The sequence below is a fragment of the Coturnix japonica genome, chromosome 8 (genome assembly GCF_054131305.1).
Source record: "Coturnix japonica strain WE chromosome 8, WE-NBRP24, whole genome shotgun sequence".
Taxonomy (NCBI): Eukaryota; Metazoa; Chordata; class Aves; order Galliformes; family Phasianidae; genus Coturnix; species Coturnix japonica.
In genome coordinates, this window is record NC_140670.1 from 8,434,823 (window position 1) to 8,455,890 (window position 21,068).

The 21,068-nt window shown below is 35.0% G+C and overlaps 1 protein-coding gene across 1 annotated transcript in view; it reads left to right on the top strand.

Annotated features, from left to right (window-relative positions):
• Positions 1-21,068, top strand: part of CABCOCO1 (ciliary associated calcium binding coiled-coil 1) — a 50,119-nt gene that overhangs the window by 5,244 nt on the left and 23,807 nt on the right. The window contains 4 exon segments of the mRNA XM_015866234.3: positions 942-1,051; positions 3,884-4,053; positions 7,143-7,287; positions 12,627-12,699. Of these exon segments, the coding sequence (XP_015721720.2) occupies positions 942-1,051; positions 3,884-4,053; positions 7,143-7,287; positions 12,627-12,699 (498 nt within the window).

Sequence of the window (21,068 nt, forward strand, 5' to 3'; positions counted from 1 at the left end):
TATATTTCATAGATTTCTTACCAAAGCCCATGATGGAGTGATTTTGGCCAGAGACACACACTAAATCAAGTGTGGTCAAATATTATTTAGAAGACCACTGCATAGTTTTTTCAAGGTCAGTTTGTTTTCCTATGTAACATGCATACCATTGTATTTCCTACAAGGAACTGCTTCCTGTTCTGTGGATACACATACCTTCTCTGAAACATTACTCTCAGATTCTTCTGTGTGCATCATCGTGTTGCATTTGGACTTTCTTGGTTTAAAGAAGGAGGAAATGTGGGCAATAAATTCCCAAAGTGCTATCAAGAAGTACAGGGGCAAGGTCAAATAGTATGGTAATGTGCATGCGTGCCCATAATGCCTTAAGCATAAACTGAGTGTACATTTAATTACTGTACTAAAGTACTGGAAGTACTGCACTAAAGGCACTGGAATGGGCTGCCCAGGGAGGTGGTGGAGTCACCGACCATGGAGGTGTTAAAGGAACATTTGGGTGTTGTGTTGAGGGTTGTGGTTTAGTGAGAACTACTGGTGATGGGTGATGGTTGGACTGGGTGATCCTGTGGGTCTTTTCCAGCCTTGGTGATTCTATACCTGTCAAATCTAAATTCTTGGACAGTTTTGTATTTTTACATTCCCGTTGTTTTCGCTTACAAGTTAGTGGCATATTGTGAACAGAACAAGATTGAAGTACATTCCCACATGAAGTTAAGATATAAATATTATTTTCCATATATCTGCCTAGCACTATCTGCCTAGTGAAAATGTTTTAGGGCATTTTGTTGCCACTGTATAATTATAGCTGTGTTACGTTTTTGGCATTTGTTGAATTAATCCCTTGCCTACTTCCTCAAAATCAAAATGTTATTTAGATAAGTTACTGACATAATTAAATACAACTTTCAAAGCTATACTCATATATATGTATGTGTGTGTAGGAAGAAGACCAAGATCAGGATGCTGTAGATGGAAGGAAGATTAATCATAACTTTCTTTCTCTTTCCCAAATTACTGCTTTGTCAGAAGAAGACATAGAAGGAATTATGAGGTAAGTGGCAGCTGTGACAATACTAGCGTTAACGTTTCCATGAAATAAAATCTGTATACAAATTGTTAGATTTATTTTTTGATAGTTATCACATTAATTGTTCAATTTAAATCATTTGTGATTTTAAATGTTTCATGAAAAGTGGGAAGAAATGTCACTGATCTCAGATCTACTTTGTTTTAGTGTGTTTCCCGTATCTTTTGATTTTTCTACCTTTTTTTTTTTTTTTTAATTGATAGGTACTTCACACTGTTGTGGTTTGTGGGTTCACATTCTTTTAAATATTCTGTAAATGAAATACTAAGATGTAAATAAGCACAGGCCAATACTGAGCTTTAGCATAAGTCTCACTTGGTTAAGTCTTTTGCTAAAGCATTTAGGGTGCTTTAATATGAGCTACTGAAAAATAACAGGTTTTAAAAGTTTAGAAAGGGATGGAAATGTTAAGAGGTAGGTAGCTGTTATGGTGCACTGGGGAAATAGGAGGCAGCCAAAGACTTCTGAAGTAAGCCCACGTTGTCTTCACTGTAGCAACACTCTCTCTTCTTAGTAATGCTCATTGAGAGCTAAATTTAGGAGGCCCAAGTTCAGCCTGAAACCTTAGACTTATATTTTTAGGATGGGATTTCCAGAAGTGCCCAAATAATTCAGGAACGCTCGTCTCCACTGGCACATTCTTAATGAATTGAAAGTAAACGGCTGATGTTCTTAATGGGTTTTAGGGGAAGGAACAAAGGAAAACAACAGAACCACACTGTCCAAATTCATAGAATGTTTGAGAGATTAAAATATTATTCTCAAAATATAACCTTCCTCTGTTTTAATGAAAAAAAATCTGTTCCTGATGGGACTTTTTTTTTTTTTTTTTTTTTTAAGAAAACTGGAAAAATAATTTTTCCCTACAAACAATAAGATTTTTTAATTTATTTATTATTTTCTCTTGACTGATGACCCATTTCTTCAGAGATGGCTGAAGGGTACAACTCACAGGAGTCTGAAATGTATTTAGTGACACAATTTATTGTGAAAACTTCTCATTAAGATTAAAAAGGAAAGTACTGAAGGATCATATGTTCCTTTTTTTGTCTCAGCTGATCACGTGAAGATGTGTATTTATTTATATACACACTATAGAAGTGAATCATGAAGTATGTGCTGCATCAAATGGAAAATAATAGTTCTGGGGTATTTTATATAGTCTTTAACACTAGAACTGAGATTTTGTTAGTTTATCACAGTGCATCATTTCTATACAAAAGGGCAATTTGGAGGCCACAGCTAAGGCTGGAAAATCGGAAGAAATTATCTGATTTAGTATGAGATTTTTGAAGTCTTGTGTTCCCACATATCAAAATTTTGTACTCCGTAGGATTTGAGAGCCTTCCATGGAGGAAGAAATAGCAATCAATTTAACTAAGAAATTTAAGTCACCCATAATTTCCTGATCATTTATAGATACTGTTGTCAGTGACATGCCTTGCAGAATGTTGAAAAGCTGAGTTCTGGCATTGTTAGCAGCATCACAGAAGATCTAAATCCCTGAGAAGCTCTGATTATGAAAACACAGAGTTGGCAGGGGCTTCAGAAAGAAAGGATATGGACTCTTTCAAACCTTGGAAAGTTCAGCTGGCCGTGTTCCACTTCTATTTCTGTACATAGTTAAGTGTTTTTAACCAGCTTGCATGCGTACAGCCGTACAAATTTGTTATGCAGAACAAAAGAATACATGTTTTTAAACAAAACTGATTGGATTATGTGCTTTACTTTCTTAGCTATTCAGGCTTTAATTAAAAAACAACAACAAAAGTGATTTGATTTGACAGCGTATCTCTACTGGCCTGATGAAAACACTGAAAAACTAAGTTCCTTATAAGTAGGTCTGAGATTAATGTTGTTATTAGGAAGGAATGAGAAGTAGGAATGAAAACACTCTTACATGGAAGGAAAAACTGTGATCATAGCTGGCACCTGTGTTGTCAGGTATTGCTAAGAAACTGAAGGCTGCTCTGATGCAGAACTTCACTATCTGAAATGTAGCTTAAGTCACACTGGAAGAATTGCAAACTGAAGTCCTAGCCTTGATCCTCTATAATCTCTTCATACGGAAAAAGGCATAGAATTACTATAAAAGACATAGTTAATTCCACAATTGAACAGAGCAACATAAATTTGTCAACAGCAGCATGCTCTCCTAGAAAGGAATGCATTTTTCTCTAATCATTGCTTCTATTAAGTAGGTGGAAAAACTTCCAGGGTTGACCAGAAAAATAGGATGAGGCTCATCCTAAATGCTTTGACAATTGTGAAAGTGGAGTACAAGTTCCTAAATATGTTAGGTGCTTTAAGTAATTTTATATTATTTATCTTATTTCTAAAATATATTTTTTCTTCACAATCTGCATAAAAAAAATAATGATTGAAGGGAAACAAGATCTTTTTAATACTATAAGCTTATCTCAAAACAAGAGTGTGTGACTAATTGTGCTATTTCATTCACCAAATCCTGTCCTCAACAAACACTTTTCTTTTTGCGTACATTTTTCATGCATCTCTTTGGTTTTTGTTCATCTCTTTATTTTTATTTCATAAGTCATATCTTCACTTTTAATTACTGTCTGTTGAAATCTGTAGTTGCTTATTTAGTTATTTCAGTTGTGTGTTTTTTTTCCTTCTGGTCAACAGTGTTCATATCTATTAACTGATGAAGCAGAGTTCCTGGAAAATATGTATATGTATACATGTAATATGGTCATAATAGATATGTAATCATATGTTAAATTTGGAAAGTTTACAAGTAGAAACTCTGCTGTTTTACTCTGATATCTCTTTCAGAAGGCTGACGGAGTATCTGAATTTAAAAGAATTACAGACATCTTTGATAGAAGTTATTCTGCTAGATTATTATACTGCGGGATTTTGTTGGGCTAAAGAAAAGAATTTCAGTGTCATGCAGATGTTACAATTTATGGATCTCTTAAACTTCCTGTTGGAGAACCTCCGTGGTAGGTATAATTAAAAGTTATAAAATAAATACACCTGAAGTAGTAGGTAAAAAAGTAGAATGCTTTCCAGTCGTTTCAATAAAGTGTTTTTTAACTGCAGGTATTTGTAAAGTGATTTGTTTTCCTCTTGAATACTGTACCTCGTACTTGATAATAATTCTCCGAAAAAAGACATTAAACTTTGAGAGGACTATAGTCTGTTGAGCAGAATGCCTCTCAATCTTTGTACAGTGTTGTGCTATAAAAAGGGAAGGTCTTGAAAAGGCCTCATCATTGGCTTGTTAAAATAAATAATAATTGCAGTAGAGCGAGAGCAAGGAACATCTAAATTCCAGTTCCAGCTCTCTCAGTGACTGACTCACCATAGCCTTGGGCACATTTCTCTGCTGTTTGAGATATCAGTACATGCTATAGAATTACACCTGGTGAATAATATGTATTTTATCCTTGGAGGTCAACTCTCTGGCAGATTTCTATATGGCAAATTCTGCACTTCGGGCACAAAATGTATGGGTTAACTAAAGAATGATGAGGGAAGTATACTGTCATCACTGCTGAAGTTGAAAAATTACAATGGAAGGAGTTTTAGCTCTTGTGGCTATGAGGAAATCTGCAAAAAAGCCTGTATCTTGGGTCTGGTGGGAACAAAACAGCCAGAAAAAAATTGTAGCAGCTTCCTCTCAAAATCCCTTTTTCTGAGATCACAGCGCTTACTTTATATTCACTTTGAAGGTGATTATGTTGAGAAGAGTCCATCCCAAAGGAAAAGTGAAAGGACTGAGTGGATCCATTCAAAGAAAAGATGAATACTTAATATCAAGCCCTTAATAGTTGTTATACTCTTTCATTGTAGTTTAATTCGAGAACCTTCTCTTCTTGGAATTTTGACAGAATATGTATATGCTTTATGATCATTGGAATTCCAGTCATCCTTCCTGTCTCCAATGAGAAAGTATCTTAACATGTGCTAGCTATATTAATATAACAATGGAGATTAATGGGAACACATCACAATTTAGTTTTATGAGACTGCAATGCATGTGTACTAGACTGGCTGGTAACACGATGGATTATTAAAGATAACTGACATTTTTCAGGATCTTTAGTCTGGCAGATCTGTAGGTCTTTGAGCTGAAATTTTCCATGGCAGTGACTGCCTCGGAGCTGTTTAGTGGGCTTCAAGACAAGGCTGAGACTTCCCAGAAAAGTAATGCATTATTTTGAGATTGGTTATTTGTGTATGTATGCATTTATTTATTTTCCTAAACAGCTCAAATACCACTACACTTCAAAGTGTAAAGGTTTGGCAAGGAAGTGTTATGAATTTGGTTTTTACTGGCCTCTGAAAATCCATTCCCATTTAGCTAAGATACATGGGTTCTAGGGAAAGAATATACAGTTTGTAAGTGCTTACAAGAGGCTTCTAATATTTTTTTCCTCATAAAATTTCTTCAAATCATCTATTTTACAAAGTATACTGTAGACCACCCAGGGCTGAGATGAGTTTCCTTAGTTTACTGCTCTCAGCTGGTGCAACTAACAGTGAAATGCTAATGTATTCTAAATTAATGGCCTTTTTCTTTCCCTTTGCTACAATGTACTCAAGCAGCCTGGAAATTTAAGCTCATTTGAACATAATAGCATGGAACAGAAAGAATGGATTTAGATAAGGATGGTAGTGGAAACTCATTTAAGGCTGGGAACGGAGAAAAGAAAACTGATGTCTAGAACTTAAGGTGTTGGTTGATTGGGTGGAGAGAAAGAGTTTGAGAGACAAGGGATCTTTGCTGCATGTAAAAGGGTTGCTTAGGGAGAAAGAAGGACAGGATAGGGACTGAAAACTGGGCCCAGATGAACTACTAACGTGATTTGCTCTACCTTCCATGCACTGAGGATAAAGTGTTCTTTACTTCACAGATGTGAAAGCCTTCCTGAGAGAAGCAGTTGGGCTTGAAAATCAATTGTACAAAGAAAGAAAATACTTTGACTAGCTGGAGAAGGGATCTGAGCTTACATACTGTGACATCTCGTGGTCTTGTTATCTGGCTTTACTAATTGTGATAGTTCTGGTTCTTTTTCTCATTTTCAGTGGATTAGTTTCCATTTCCTTTGCATTCTCTGTTTTTCTTCCTAGTTATATTCTGCTGTCTCAGTTAATGAAAACTGAGGTGAATTTTTCAGGGTTTTGATTGCTGTACCACCAAAGTGCAAAACTATAAAAAACAGAATCTTGTAAGTTTTTAAATCTATTTTCTGTACAAAGAAGGAGGGAGCAGACCAGTAGAGAATTAAAGCAATAAGGAAAATAAATCTGACATTTCCCCTTCTTCTATTCTAGATGTTTTAGACCTAAAAAGAACAGTTAAATTGTGATTGTAACTTATTTATTTATTTATTTATTGTGATGGTATACACTGTACACAAATCAGAAAAATGAATCCTTAATCTTTAAACAGAAGCATCAGCAAACACTGATGTATTTCAAGATTTTTGCCAAGGCATTTTATCAAAAGGATATAAATTTTAGTTCCTAACTGTTTTAGCATTTGGTTTTGATTTTCAAGTTAGAACTGTAAGGTAATTATCTATTTTGAGAGGTGCAAATGATGGAGCACAAAGATTAGGCATATTCGTATTTAATGAATTATGACTGCAAGTATTTAAAAATTCACTACCCTTTTAAATAATCTATTCCTATATTACTGTTTTCTACAGTAAGGAATATAGTCAGAAGAACAATATTGTACTGTACAAAAAGAATAGTTAATTTTAAAGAATGTTACTATATTGTAGTAAATATATCTTGAATTTACATCATCTGTCTGTGGTTGTCTCTGCATGCATGAAAGATCAACCTCTTACATCTTAAACATCTATCACAAGGATCCACCAGTGATTTTGTGCTGGAATTTTAATTCATTTATTGATAAGAATAATAACAACAGACAAAAATGTTTGACTGCTGTTAAGTTGTCATGTGGCTCATAATATAACTGCTTGCATTTCGGAATATAATTTAAAAGATACTATTATGTTTATACTTGGGTTGTTGGTTTTTTTTTTTTTTGTTCCTTGGAATTATTTTGCAGACAGACATATGAGCTTAGAAGATAACATAAGGGAACTTGGAAAAGCAATGTCTGGAATAGGAGAAACTAATTCAGAAAGAAGTGATGACTTGGATGCCTTCAACACTGAGCAAGCCAAAGCAGTCATTGATTTCATGAATATCAGGTACTACTCCACGGTATATTGTTTCTTATCCAAGTGATTTAATGTTGTGGAAAATCTGATGATAAAATAAATCAAAATTGTTTAATTGAATATTTTCATCGTGTGCCAATATGCTGCACACACAAAACTTGAAAAGTGGAAAAGAATGAAAAATTCACACTTTAGGCTCAATGTCTTGATACAGGATTGTGCTGAAAATATTTGATCTGAGGTTTGATTTGAGTGATTTAAAGGAAAGGGGAGAGCAATCTATAGAGACTATTATTGCTTTTAAAGCTGTTTAATTTTGGGTACCAACCAGCTGAATAATATCCTAGATCTCATTTACAACTTTCAGTATTTTGGTGGTCTCGTTAGTTGTAGTGAACTTGTTATCTGGCTTAAAGTTCCGTACTTTATGGAATTAAAGCTGTGATAAATCAGTATGAGTAGAAAAAATATTGAATTTCAAAGTTAGCCTAAGTCCATTGTCTACATGAAGAGATTTCGTGACAAATGTCAGTTGTTAAACAGACACAGAAAAATATATAAATTCAGAAATCATTGGTGGTAATTATGAAGAAAAGAATGGTTAGAGAGTAGTCAATCATGCATCTCTCCATATAAACTCTTACCTCTAGTATAACCAAAAAGAAAAATGTAGAATATATATAAACTTTTATTCTTTGAAGTACAATGGTTAGGTAAGTGACTATAATAATATGCTGCCATTTTCAGTACAGAGTGAACAGAATGGTCCCTCAACCTATTGTATTACCCATGACCATCTGCAGCCAAGAAAAGATGGAAAATAGAAAAGATATCACTGTAATATTTGTTTATGCATCATATTGTATTATAGCCATTTAGTCCATTTCCTGAGCTGAGAGGTGGTGCTCTGTTCATGGCTTTTTGTTCTTGTTAGCAACATTTAGGTTGGTGGGTTTTTTTCATGAAGAGTAAAAAGAACTTCAGGATTTTCCCATATGAAATGAGAGCATCTTTTTAAATGTCAAATTTCTATATCAAGGCAAAGCAACGTCCTGCCAAGTACGAACCCTAAACTAAAAGGAAAATTGGCATTTAAGCCAAGTCTCACTCAACTTCTTCTACTTCTCCTTTCCTGTCTGTGCCTTTTGTATATTTATTTGAAACAAATGTTATTTCCAGATAGGATCTCTATGACTCTTGCATAGATTATCTATTAAAAGAGACCTTATCCCTAAATAAGTCCTTCATGGGCTCAAGAATTTCATCCTGGAATAGAATTACATCCTACTGCTGCTGATGTATTAAGTCAACAAGAATACAATCAGGATGCAATATTTTAGCAGCAGCAGTATTCTGGCTACTAGACGTGATACGGTGTTTAAACTGCTCAATTTATCAGAAGTACATGCCGTTGCAAGGTTATGGATATAGACATACATATATATGTGCACAAACTATGAAATGTACTGTGTATATCCACTTAAATCTGTTATTTGAGTCATTTGAATTCTTTTTTTTTCTAAAGAGAAACTGAATCAGCATGATTTTTATACGATTATATTTTGAACTTGATGAACTCAGTTGACTGAGTTGTAATAGAACTCAAATTAATGTATTACTTCAGCATTTTTTTCTTGTTCTTCACTTTTTTTTTCCTATAATTTAAAATGATAAGTCTATAGCTTTCTTCTACTCAAGATAGTATGACATGTTTTAGTTCAGATCACATTTTTACAGGTGAGCTATAAACCCATGGGATTTATAATGGAAATGGGGACAAATGCTTAATCACATCGGCACAAACTGTGTAGCAACACTAATGATACCTTCAGGTTTGGTGGAAGGTGACAGTTATCATCTTTTTATCTTGTATCCTGCAGCAAACACACATCATCATAGCTCTTGACATTTTCTTTCAGGAAGCATTGGAGCTAGGAAAATATGTCATCATTAATCACCTTCATATTCTCGTATGACATCATAAGAAGTTCTATTCTTAAGGATCTTACTTTGCATGAGTAAAATATTTTTTATTTAATTGCTGAAAATATTGGCAAAGGCTCTTCATTGTTCATAACAGATGCAAATAAAAAGAAAGCATTTTATAGAATTCAACATAGAAAAAAGAAAACTACACTATGGTTTTAAAATAAATACTGATGTATATTCAATGTGATTTGATTTAAAGGGCATTAAAGGGAGGAATTCTCTCATTTATATAGAATTAAGAGGGCCAGGACAAAACAGAGTTGTTTAAAAAAAATAAAAGTAAATTCAGAAGCACCAAAAGCCAAAATTTATATTTTTGAAATAGTGTGAATTATCTCTACATGCAACACAGTCCATAAAGAATATGATAACGCAGTTAGAAAGTCTAAGGGAAAATACTATTTTCAGCTGCTCTCAATCTGGCTTCTTTCCAAGGCACTGGAATAAATAAAAGAACTCATTTAAAAATGTTAGGTTCTGTCAGTACGACTTGAAATACATGGATCTTATTTCTTGTATGTCTGTGATATTCATAATTTATTTATTTTTTTCTTTGTCTTTTTCAAAGAATCCCTATTAGATTTTTGCCACTAATAGGCATGTGAGTGCAAGGATACACATATCTTCATTACTTTATCAGAGTCATTTCCACACAAACATAATTCATAATCAAATTCTTGTATTTCCACTGAAACATGGCAGGAATTATTGGGTGAAATACTACAGTAAATATGTACTGCAAATGAAATGGCAAATACCATAGCAACTTAATTACCTGTGTGTTTTGGGTTGCGGGAAAGTAACTTGCAGTTTATGGTAGCCAAATTTCTTAAAGTTAGTGATCAAATTTGTTTTTTCAGAAATGCTAATTGGCTGCATTAAATGCAACTGGAGAATAAAACTTTTATATGGCTCTTAGAGAGCCAAATGTTCAATGAGGCTGCCATAATACTTCACACAGAATTAAGAAATGCATCTGTACATATGTTGAAAAATGTCTGCACCCATTTGGGAAGTAATGTATTTGAAAGTTTCATGGATGCGTTTAACTAACTGTGCTGCAAAATGTGTAACTGTCATGTGAGAGAGGAAGGCAATGCCACCTATGCACTCTGAATTCTGAGCTGCTCAATGGCTTCAAGAACCACTGCTGTCCTTTAGTTGGCTCTTCAGCACTGCTTACATTAGAGCAAATGATCTCTGGTCTGCAGCGCTTTGTGGTACTGTGATAGTGGCTGGCAGCACCGTGTAAGTAAAGGTAACTCAGGGAACGACCCTCAGCTAAAGTGGCGTGTGCTGAACACAGACTCCCCCAGGTGGTTTTCTCATTTCCTTCCAGAGCCAGGATTGGGTTTCAGACACCCACGTCCCAGCACAGCAGCCTCTCTCTCTGCTTGCACAGGCTGATCCAGCCTTGCTATCACTTGTGCTGGGTGCATGGCTGCAGGGTGATGGAAGAGCCCCAGTGGTGTGGGGCAGACAGCCAGGGTGGCAGCTGCAGGGGCTGGTTCCGTAAGAGCCTCAGGGACCATCACATGTTGAGGAACGGCCCAGGATTAGTTTTGTGGCTAGATGGGGTACTGTAAACACATTTTCAATGTGAAAGTGCATTTTCAATAGTATATTTCTGAAGTATTTCACCCCCAAAAAAGCTTAGCTATTTTGTAGTTAACAAATGCTTCAAAACACTTATTGTTGACTTGGAGATTTCTACCTGCTCTTCCTCCAGTGCTTCTACTTATAGTACCTTGACCAGGATTTTGTGATAACTTTTAGAACTACTTGGATTGTGGTAAATTTACTGTAGAAATCTTACTGTAAAGAGTATATTTTTTCTAGCAAGTTCTGCACCTATCACGAGATTGGCTTTGATCTTTTAAAAGAGAAAAAAAGAACTGAAAAACTTGAAAACATTGTATTTGAACATCATACTTATGCTCCCAATAAAATTTGAAATCCACATATATTCCTGACCAAGCCAGGATTATTCTGGCACTCTATTCAAGATACGTACAGCAAAGCAGGGAGGAGCTTCTCTAAAAGTATTCAGATAAAAGCATAGGTTTAAAAATGTTGGTAGACATCCTCTGACGAGGGGCTGTCAGTGTGTGTGTGTGCTGTCTCTGTACTGGCAGTTACCTTGCGGACCAAAGGACTGGAGAAGCAGAGCATTGCCCTGCTTTTGAGAGATGACTTTGAAGAGTATCTAGTATCTAGCAGCAGTGTCCTTAGGTAATTGCACATGTTGTAATAGTTACTTGCACAGACTAATAGAGATATTCAGGTTGAAGAGGACGTATGGAGGCCATCTAGTCAAAACCCAATTGAAAACATGCCTCAGTGTTCCAGATGTGGACTTGCAAGTGTTGAACACCGAGGTATTGCCATGCTGGCTAGAAAAAGCCATACTGACTCTCTTGGGGAAAAAAAACCTAAATGAGCTTGTGACCTATCCTTAGCCACAAAGCGTAGGAACCAGTGACTGACATTCTATGAAAACCTTGCCATATCCTTCATGGGTATATCAGAGGAGTGTGATAAATTTAGGATCATTCTTCAACCTGAACTTGCTGTGAAATTGTAGAGCTGTGTTTTAAATCATATGTCAGAATGACGTGAGAGAAGCCAGAAGTTCTGCATTGTGATTTTAAGAGAAAAAAGTAATTGTAACAGATGGACTGTGAGAAAGTGAGCCTTTGATTAAAATCATACCATATCATTGATCACAAGGAAAGAAAACGAGTAATATTTAAAGCGTGAAATGGAGAGCCATATATGTTTTAAGGAAAATAAGTATTTTAGGCCACTGAGATGGTCTGCTTTGTTACTTCTGGTGTAATATGCAAAACTGCAGTATGTCAATCTGTTTTTCTAGCTTTTCTTTAAGAAAATTATACACTGATTTTGAAATATGATCTTGAGAGAATAAATGCTTCCACTCTTTCTCATTTTGGTCTTACAACATCAAACTTGATTGCTGGACTAGCAGCCCAAAATCTGTGAGGTCATTTGGCTTTGTTTCCTGCTTGTTCACCATCGCTGATATTAAAGGCATGAGTATCCTGGTAATATGTGTTGCAGAAATTACTTTTTTTCTAAGAACTTAGTGTTCTCAGAGTTAGATTTGGTAAAAGAAAGCAGATGTATTGTACTGTATTTCCTACTGCAATCTAAAAGTAAATCCCATAAATTAAATACACTGCATATTATAGCTGAAGTTAAACAAAGGTTTGCTGAAGTTAACCAACCTCTTACCTCTTCCTAACATTTGGAGTGTGACTGTTTTGGAGAGTGACTTTTAGTGTAACAAAATTTTAAGTAAAATTGACCTTCTAGAAATTTACAGCTGTACTAGTGTTACTTTTTCCCTTCTTTTCCAGCTTACTTCGACTCTATAAATTGTATGCACATCTCTTCTACGGTCGTAAAGAGGAACATGTGATAAGTTATGAGGTAAATCATTTATATAGATGGAATTCATTATGTAGAGTTATTTAATGAATGCGCTCTGGCATATGTTTTGTATTGCTCAAAGCAACTTCATGTCAACATTACTTCATTACTAACGTAAAATGGCTGATTAAAGAATGTAAGTAAGATGTTTTGATCCTCAAATTCAAAATTAATTTTGAATTTCAAAAAAGTGTAAATGCAATGCTTGGTTAAAGTGTTGTATTAAATCAGCAATACTTTTGTGGATATGTATTTAAGTTAGTGCGTGTCATTTGAATTAGCAATGCATGAGTCTGACTCTATGTTGTAATCAGCAATCAAAATCAGAAAAGTTTGTGTACCAAGCGTGAGTCTGACCACAGTCTTGATATTTATGTATCCACAATTTATCCATATTTATTTATCCACATTGGTCACCAACAGCTAAATATACTCAGTATAGAGAAACAAGCCAGCTAGAAATCCTGCATTTTGAGAACAGTGTTAACAGTGAATTGGCTTGACTGTAAACTTTGTCATATTTTATAACTGCGTAGTGAAAAAATGCACAAAAAAATGTGTTGACTCAGGATGTGGTCTTAAATCAAACAGACAGGTTCAGTTCATCAAATGCACCTTCCTTTAGTCTGATGGTGCATTTTGATGATATATGTTACCATACATCAAAAAGAATTTACATTCGTAATTTAGGAGACAAGTGGTTGCTCTGAGAGGTATGGTAGTGTAATTTCTTTTTTGGCACATATTTTAGCCTTTTGGTTCATAGCAAAGTTAAGTTAGCACATTGGAAAATGTTTTGGTTTTTTTCTTTTTGCACATTTAGCTAGTGGATTGGATCTATAAACAATGGAGAATAATTTCTTCCGATGTCACTTTTAAAATAGCTTTGTTTTACGTGTGACTTATTCTGAGGTTATTTGTAAAGTGGCTCAAAATTCTCGCTTTCCTGAAATCATCAGCAAAACTCATTAAGCAAGTAGAGCAGGACTTCAACATTGTGCTGCTAAGGTTGCTTAGTTTTGTTAGCTAAAAAGACTGATGGTTGACTAGAGCTTTCCAATTGATAGATTTTTAATGAGGCTTTGATTACATAATGCCTTGAGTAAATCTGTGCAAGGTATCAGTTGTAGATATTCTTTTCTCACTGTTTACGATCTGCATACAGTGGTACAGTTTTGAAGCTATAGAAAATTACTACTCTGCCCAGTTGGAAGTACCACCTCTACTGAGGGTAGAGCTTCCACTATGGAACAGCAGAAATATGTTTCTGTGAAGGATTTTGGTGGTAATCCATAAAGGAAGAAGCCCAATTTAAATAAAACTGTTACAGAAACCTTCATGACAATTTTTAGCTGCTGCTCTCTTCTGGCTTTTGTGCTTTTTTTTTTCACCTATACATCAGTTTGGTTTAAACTGTTTTGTATTTTGAGTCCCATCATGGAGACTCTTTTAATTTGTCCAGCCACCATGTAACATCCAAGATGATCAATACTTATATATGTACAGAGTTTATTTCATATTATATAATATATATATAAAATATTGTTCTTCAACTAGTTACAGTTTAGCACTTCAAAACTACACAAATTTATACAAATTTATGGAATTATCTGGTCTTGTTTAATATGCTAAAATGTGATGAGTGTTGAACCCAGCATAGACTCAAAGCTCTCTTTCTGTAGAAATACTTATCCGTGAAAAAGGAGAGTTATCTTCTAGTTTTCCAGTCCCTTAGATGAAGAGGTCAAAGCCTGACAAGTTAGAGGGTCAGATGTGGTTTGATGCACATGGCTACAGCAGGAGCACGCCTGGAGTCATGTGCTCTGCAGTGCATGTGCTCAGCAAGCAGAAGGGACTGGAGATTTGTCGGGGAAATCTGTGTGCTAAAAGTAGATGATAAATCTGTGATGAAAGGTTGACTGTTGTCTTGCTATGTAGATCACCATTTTAGAATAAATAAATAAAAATAAAGCCTCTGTAGACATACCATAGCAAACAGCTGGATGTTTTCTAACTCCTAAACTCACTGCTGCTAACATTACCTTCAGCAATAAAAGCTGTTCTTTTGGAATGAGAGGCAGTAAATTGTAATGACCACATTTGCCCAAATCAGAAGCAGCATTGTATTCTAAAAGCTTAATCAGTACTTTCTTATTTTGCAAGTGATGACTTGGAGACAAGATTTGCTCCAACTGAGATGGCTTGCTTTAGCAATTTGTGTTCCATGTGTGCTGAACATATTACCTACTGAATAAAAGCCCACTAGCCGAATATGAAGACCTACATCTTTACAAGAGATTCAGCTACAGCAAATAAAAGCAATCCTTAGTGTTGTAATGAATATCCTTTCATAGAAGCCATGGTATGTGTTTTCCAGATAAATCTTGTAGCAATGGATTATACGCCCATTGAATTTTATTTTTTCTCTGGTGTGGGCAATTATACAGTGTTCTCAATCAGATTTCCTTTTTGATCTTTCACTGCATTTATTTCCAAATGACCCTGTCGTTTCCTGTAGAATAAAATCAGACAAGAAAAGGGAAATGACTCAAAACTGAGTTAGATTATGCATACAATATCTATGGGCTTGCCACTTAACAAAATCTAAGTTACTTAAATATGGAACATAATTAGTGGAGCTTCATAGTCTGATTAATATTCTGAGTTTGATGCAGCTAGCATAATAAAGCCAACTTTGTGAAATACAGGCAGTATTTAAATCTTAAAAAAAAAAAAAAAAAAAAAGGAAAAAAAAAAAGGAACAAATGATTGGCTAATTTAAATATATTTCTGCATAGGCTAAAGCCTTTAAATCAAACTGCCTGAGGTGATCATACTGCCTAGGAAAAAAAAAAGGTTAACACTGAAAGAAATGAAGGCTTACTTAGATGATAAAACACACATCATAAATCTAACCTAGTTTGGCAGTCTTTAAAATTTAAAATTGCATTTCCAGCTATCAAATCCCTTACTTCTCATTCACTCCAGATCTACAAAGACCTATATATTACATATGCACATATACCAGTTAGAAAATACAACGGTACAGGAAGATAATAAGATGTGTTAAGATTGCCAAGCAAATTCAGTGCTTATTTTTGTTTGTTTGCTTTGTTACTATTATGAGTGGTTCCCTACATTTAGAAGGACAACAGAAGAGAAACAGCTTTAGTGAGGCTGTGACTGTAACCAAATTAAAATGCATGTAGGACTAACATACCACAGATCTTAAGGAATGCTATTTTTAAAAATAATGTTTCTACCTTTTATCCTTTCTGGAGGTTTTGCCCTCTAGCTGTGATTTTAGTGCTCTTATATTAGCCTGCAAATTCAAAGAAAGAAAACAGAGTACAGACTAAATCTTGATGTGCAGGGATTCAATGGAGCAACACCCATTAACACGTCAGATCTTCTAACAAATGTTTAAATTGTTAATGCATTAATTTTGTAGAAGTTTTTATTATTTTCTATTTCCAGCTAGTTTATTTTGCTTTGATAGGGTGAGGCATTGCTGCCCTTTTTTTCTTTTTCTTTTTTCTTTCTTTTTTTTCTTTTTTTTTTTCTAGATTTACAAATTGTATCTTATACTGCAGTTCATGTTTTTTTGCTGCTCTCCATTGTGTATTTTTGGATGGAATGAGTCTAAGGTCTTCTGGGATTATGTCTGCTTTGAAACATTTCCTAATAAAAATAATGTGGTTGGTAAATCTAGTTTTATTCCTGGCTGCTTTAGCCAGCCTGATGGAGTAATCTGCTATTTTATGGCCCAGATGACTAGCTAAGTTTGACTTCTTGAAGTAGTAGTGTACAATGTAATTTTCTTTAGAGATGTCATAGTGGGTCAGGTTGCAATAAAAATATTGAAGATTAAGTTTAATGGCAGTGCAGACTCAGTATTATAGCAGTCACTAAGTATCATCCCCTGTACTTACAGCTCCAAAACAGTTTCCATTAATGCTGTCTTTCCATGTACTCTTAGTTTCTGAAACATTAAGCTTTTGGAATATGTCTAGTCCTTACACAAATGTGGGTGGGTTTTATTTTGTTTGGTTGATTGGTTGGGATTTTTCTTTTTTAATTCTTGTTTGTTGATTGGTTTTTGTTGCTGTTGTTATTACCTCCTGGGTTTTAAGTTTGAACCAAAATCCCTTCCATGAATAGGAAGAGCTATTTGAAACTATATACTATTTGAAAGCAAATTAAGCTTTCTTCACGGCGAAAGTCCTGAAGTCTGGGGCTTCGCTTTGATATATAATTCTCATTTGGTGTTGCACATTTAGTTTGGTTAACCAATCATTTTTTTAAACAAATTTGCTCAGTGATTTCTTGAGAACTCTATTTCAAGGATGTATGAAACCAGAACATTTCTGTGAGTATCAGTTCACACTAGAGAGACCCATTCCCCAGCTAATAGAGTGTGTGCTTTTTAAAGCTCGAAGGTTTCAAATATTTGTAATGCTTAAAAACCACCGAGCTGATTTACTGTAGCTTTGTTTTGTAAATATTAGCATAGCAAAGATATCAAGACTAGTTCAAAGGAAATAAGAGCATACTACTGGAAAGGACCTCTGTGATTTTCAGATCTATTGCTGCCTTCTCATAGGCAAACATATATAATCCTCCTCAGAAATGTTTCTAAATCAAGCTTAAGAAGTTAACTTTTTTTGTCTCTGCTATTCCAGTTAGAAAACTGCTCTGGAGCCTGATTGCTGTAATGATTCTAAAATTTTTAATTTCCAATCTAAATGTATTCACAACAGGCTTATATGTACTTATCCATGTGCCAATTTGTGCCAGTATTGACCTTTAGATCTTGTACGGTTCACAGTGTTTATTTTTCTAGCATATAAAGAGGCAGCAATCTTATTGTCAGCCTTCATTTAGCTAAATTTGAAAAGCCAGTCTTCTCTAATCTCTGTTTTTAAGATGGGCTTTTTGTTATATGCATTCTTATGTACACAGCAGCCTTTAGTCATCCCGTTGGTCATTTTCTGTAATTGTTCTACTTTAAATTAGTTTTGTTTGAGCATAAGTGACCAAACTGCACATAGTATTGTTGCTGAGATAAAAGCAAGACCCTGTACAATGATAATACTGCTTTCTTCTCTTTGGGAATAATCTACATGTGTCCTAGAATCAGTCACACATTTCATAACTGTATCATGTGGTTCTCTTGTCGTAGATCTGCTATTCTGCTTTTCCTTTATCACTGTGTTTTCCAGCTGAGGTACTCTCAGTGCACTGCAGATTTTTAAAAATTGTGCCCCAACAGTGTCACCTCACAATTTCTCATTAAATGCAAGAGTGAATATTCTTCAAGGTCATTCAGTCCCATCTGTATGATATTCCTTGTCTCCCATGCATTCGTGTCTCACACATTCTTTTTGTCTAGAAAATATATTATCATATTAAGTAAACTCTGAAATCAGTCTGGCATCACGTAGCTTTTATAAACCCACATCATGTTGTATCCCATTTTTCTTTAATTTCCATGTCCTTATTTATTTTTTCCTTAAAAAATTGTCCCTCAAGCCTTTACTACAATGAAGATGAAAACTACAGCTCCAGGAGTAGGTTTATTATGTTACAATTATGAATGTTTAAATCTAGTGAACTGGTACTTGGGCTTTTGATGTCTGAGGGAAAATTTTTGATGTCCGTTACAGAAGTGGGTCGTACCAGAGACCTGATTACTGAAATAAGCTGCTGGAGAGCCAGTGGTTTTTGGTGACAAAAATAACTGAGATTCGGTCCTTTGATCTTGAATTTTGCTATGGCAATAACCAGAGGGATCTTGAAGGTCTTGTGATTACACTGAATGAAAAGTGAAGTCTGTTGGGATTGTATGCATTATTACTTGAAATATTTTAAGCATATCTTGCACATTAGAAAACTCTTGTTTTACAAAGACTGAATTTGCTGTACTCAGTTACCAGCACTGAAGATACACAAATACCTCTTTTTGAGTACTCGTAAAATTTAGTTTTGGTGGATCTATTCATATACGTAGAGTTAAACTGGGAATTGACTGAGGTCACACTGCTTGTCACTCTGGAGGATGAAAAGCTGAAGAAACCAGAGAAAATATGTATATGTGGATTTAAGGCTTATCATTTTTGTTTCAGCTGTATAGTAGTCGGAGCATTGCATTTTTGATTGTATGATGTTAAATAGGAGAGAGAGGAAAAAACCTTAAATTGCTGGTGGTGAAACATTTCTGGAACTGTGCAGGGATTTACATATACACAGATGTGCTGTGTGGAGTTTTTAAAAATTATTTAGAAAGTGACTTGATTTCTCTGTGTATGTGGATGTTAACATTCATCGTTCTGATCGCAGCAATAATGGCGTATTTATTTGCTGGAATGCAGGCCAAGTAGGAATTTTGGTGGTTTTTTTGTTTTTTTTTTCTTATCAGAGTGTTTTAAGATCCAGAATACTAATTGCTGTGTTGTGAGACTATAACATGTTAAAAAATATTTATAGATCAGTATTTCTAGGTATGTAAATGTAAGGCAATGCGATTGGCTGAAATGTGGACTTGGGCAAATTTTAAAGTGCTTAAGCAAAGTGCCTGAGGACAGACAGGTATCATTTGGATACCTGATGGTCCATTGTGAAGACACTGGTGACTGGTTTGTTGGAGCAGTTTCCCATGTTTCCCAGTTTTTCAGTATCACTTTCTATTAACTGGTGGGTAGAAATCCATAGGGTTACATTGCAGCGCACAACTATTTTTGCACCCACTACTTTCATCTCCAGGTTTTCATCATCTTAAAGATTAAATCATGCTCTTAAAAGTATCTGTGGAATGGACAAGTAACGTAATATTCCATGGGAATGTATCCCCATGGGTGCGTCTGTATGTATCAAATGCATACATCTTGTGACCTTATGTTATGAATACAATTGTGACTTCATTCGTATAAATAAATAGTGTGGCATTTCCTTACTGAGATGATTTATAATCAATACACATTTTAATAACTTTTTATCCTTTTGGTTGGTTTTATGAGAAGATGAATGTATTCAGTCTAAATAACAGATAAGTTTTAAAGACATTTAAAGTTCCTTTTATACAAAACTTTCTGGTGCATTTGAAGTCTTCTACTTTCACCTTTAATTTTATTACTTGTCATAAGATACAATATGAAGAATTTTAACTAAACATTGGTTCCAATGTATTTGAATATTTAATTCATAAAATGATCCTTCAATTTCCTATAAATATGCTACCCTCGGCAAAACGCAGTGTTACTAATTAGAAAGCTGAGTTTTATTGGCTGTGCGGTTCATATGTGAGGTAACTTATATTGCTACTTAGGCTTACATTTAATAAACCTCAGCTAGGAAAATTGTTTAAGTATCAAAGAAAAGATAATAAATAAAATGAGGGCATAGAATATTAATGTGAACTCTGCCTTTATTTTTTTAAAGCATTCAAAGTTAAATAGTGGTGGTCTGTTAACAATCTTGGGCTATTTGGCAAGTCTTTAAACTTACTCAATAATCAAAACATAAAAGGACAATGGAAACTTCTTACAATAAAAGAAAAAAAGGAGTTGAGTACAGAAACCAAACAAATTATTCTCTGCTTTTTCTTGGTAAGGAGGTGAACTTTATAGGAAGGGCAGCAAGCTCTGAGTTAGGGTTGCCTTTTCCTGTCTTTGTTATAAATTACATCTGTCTGTGCAGAATCCTCTCCAGTTACTTCGTACTTTGTGGTTACGGGGGAGGCATGCGGGTGCATGGGGAATGGAGCCGAGAAAGACAGATTAGGGGGAGCCTTCTTTTTCTAGGGTTTGTTTTTTTTTTTTTTCCTCTTACCAACTGGCACTTTACATTAATCTCTCTTGCCTACTGAATATACAGATAGATAAAATTCCCAAGATCCCAGCTGTGTAAATAGAACATTAACAAAGCAACTGTTTTCTTCAACATATGTATTTATTTGTTGTTTGTAACATATGAGGCTTGTGGAAGACTTCTGGCACCGCTTAGGTTCAGGGTAATCAATCAGAATGTTTTCATTAGGATTCAAATGGGGAAGACATTCAGCAAAGAGACAGACTTTATACAATGTAATGTCTGATTCTTTCACGAAGGGCCAAATACACTGCAACATCATCATAGGGCATTGAAAATATGGAAAGAAACTGCCAGATGGTTCAGGAGAGAGAGCCATATACCTTGGCTTAGAGCCTTTCTCATGTCCTTCTTTCCTTGTACCTACTGGGGACCTAAAGGGAAAATGTAAATATGAGCATAGTCACAAGCCTGAGCAGAGGTAGCCTGTGTGCAGCTATGCAGAGAAGAGTTAAGGGGGCCACAAGCAAAGACAGAGGACATGACCAAGTTCCTCTGCTGGT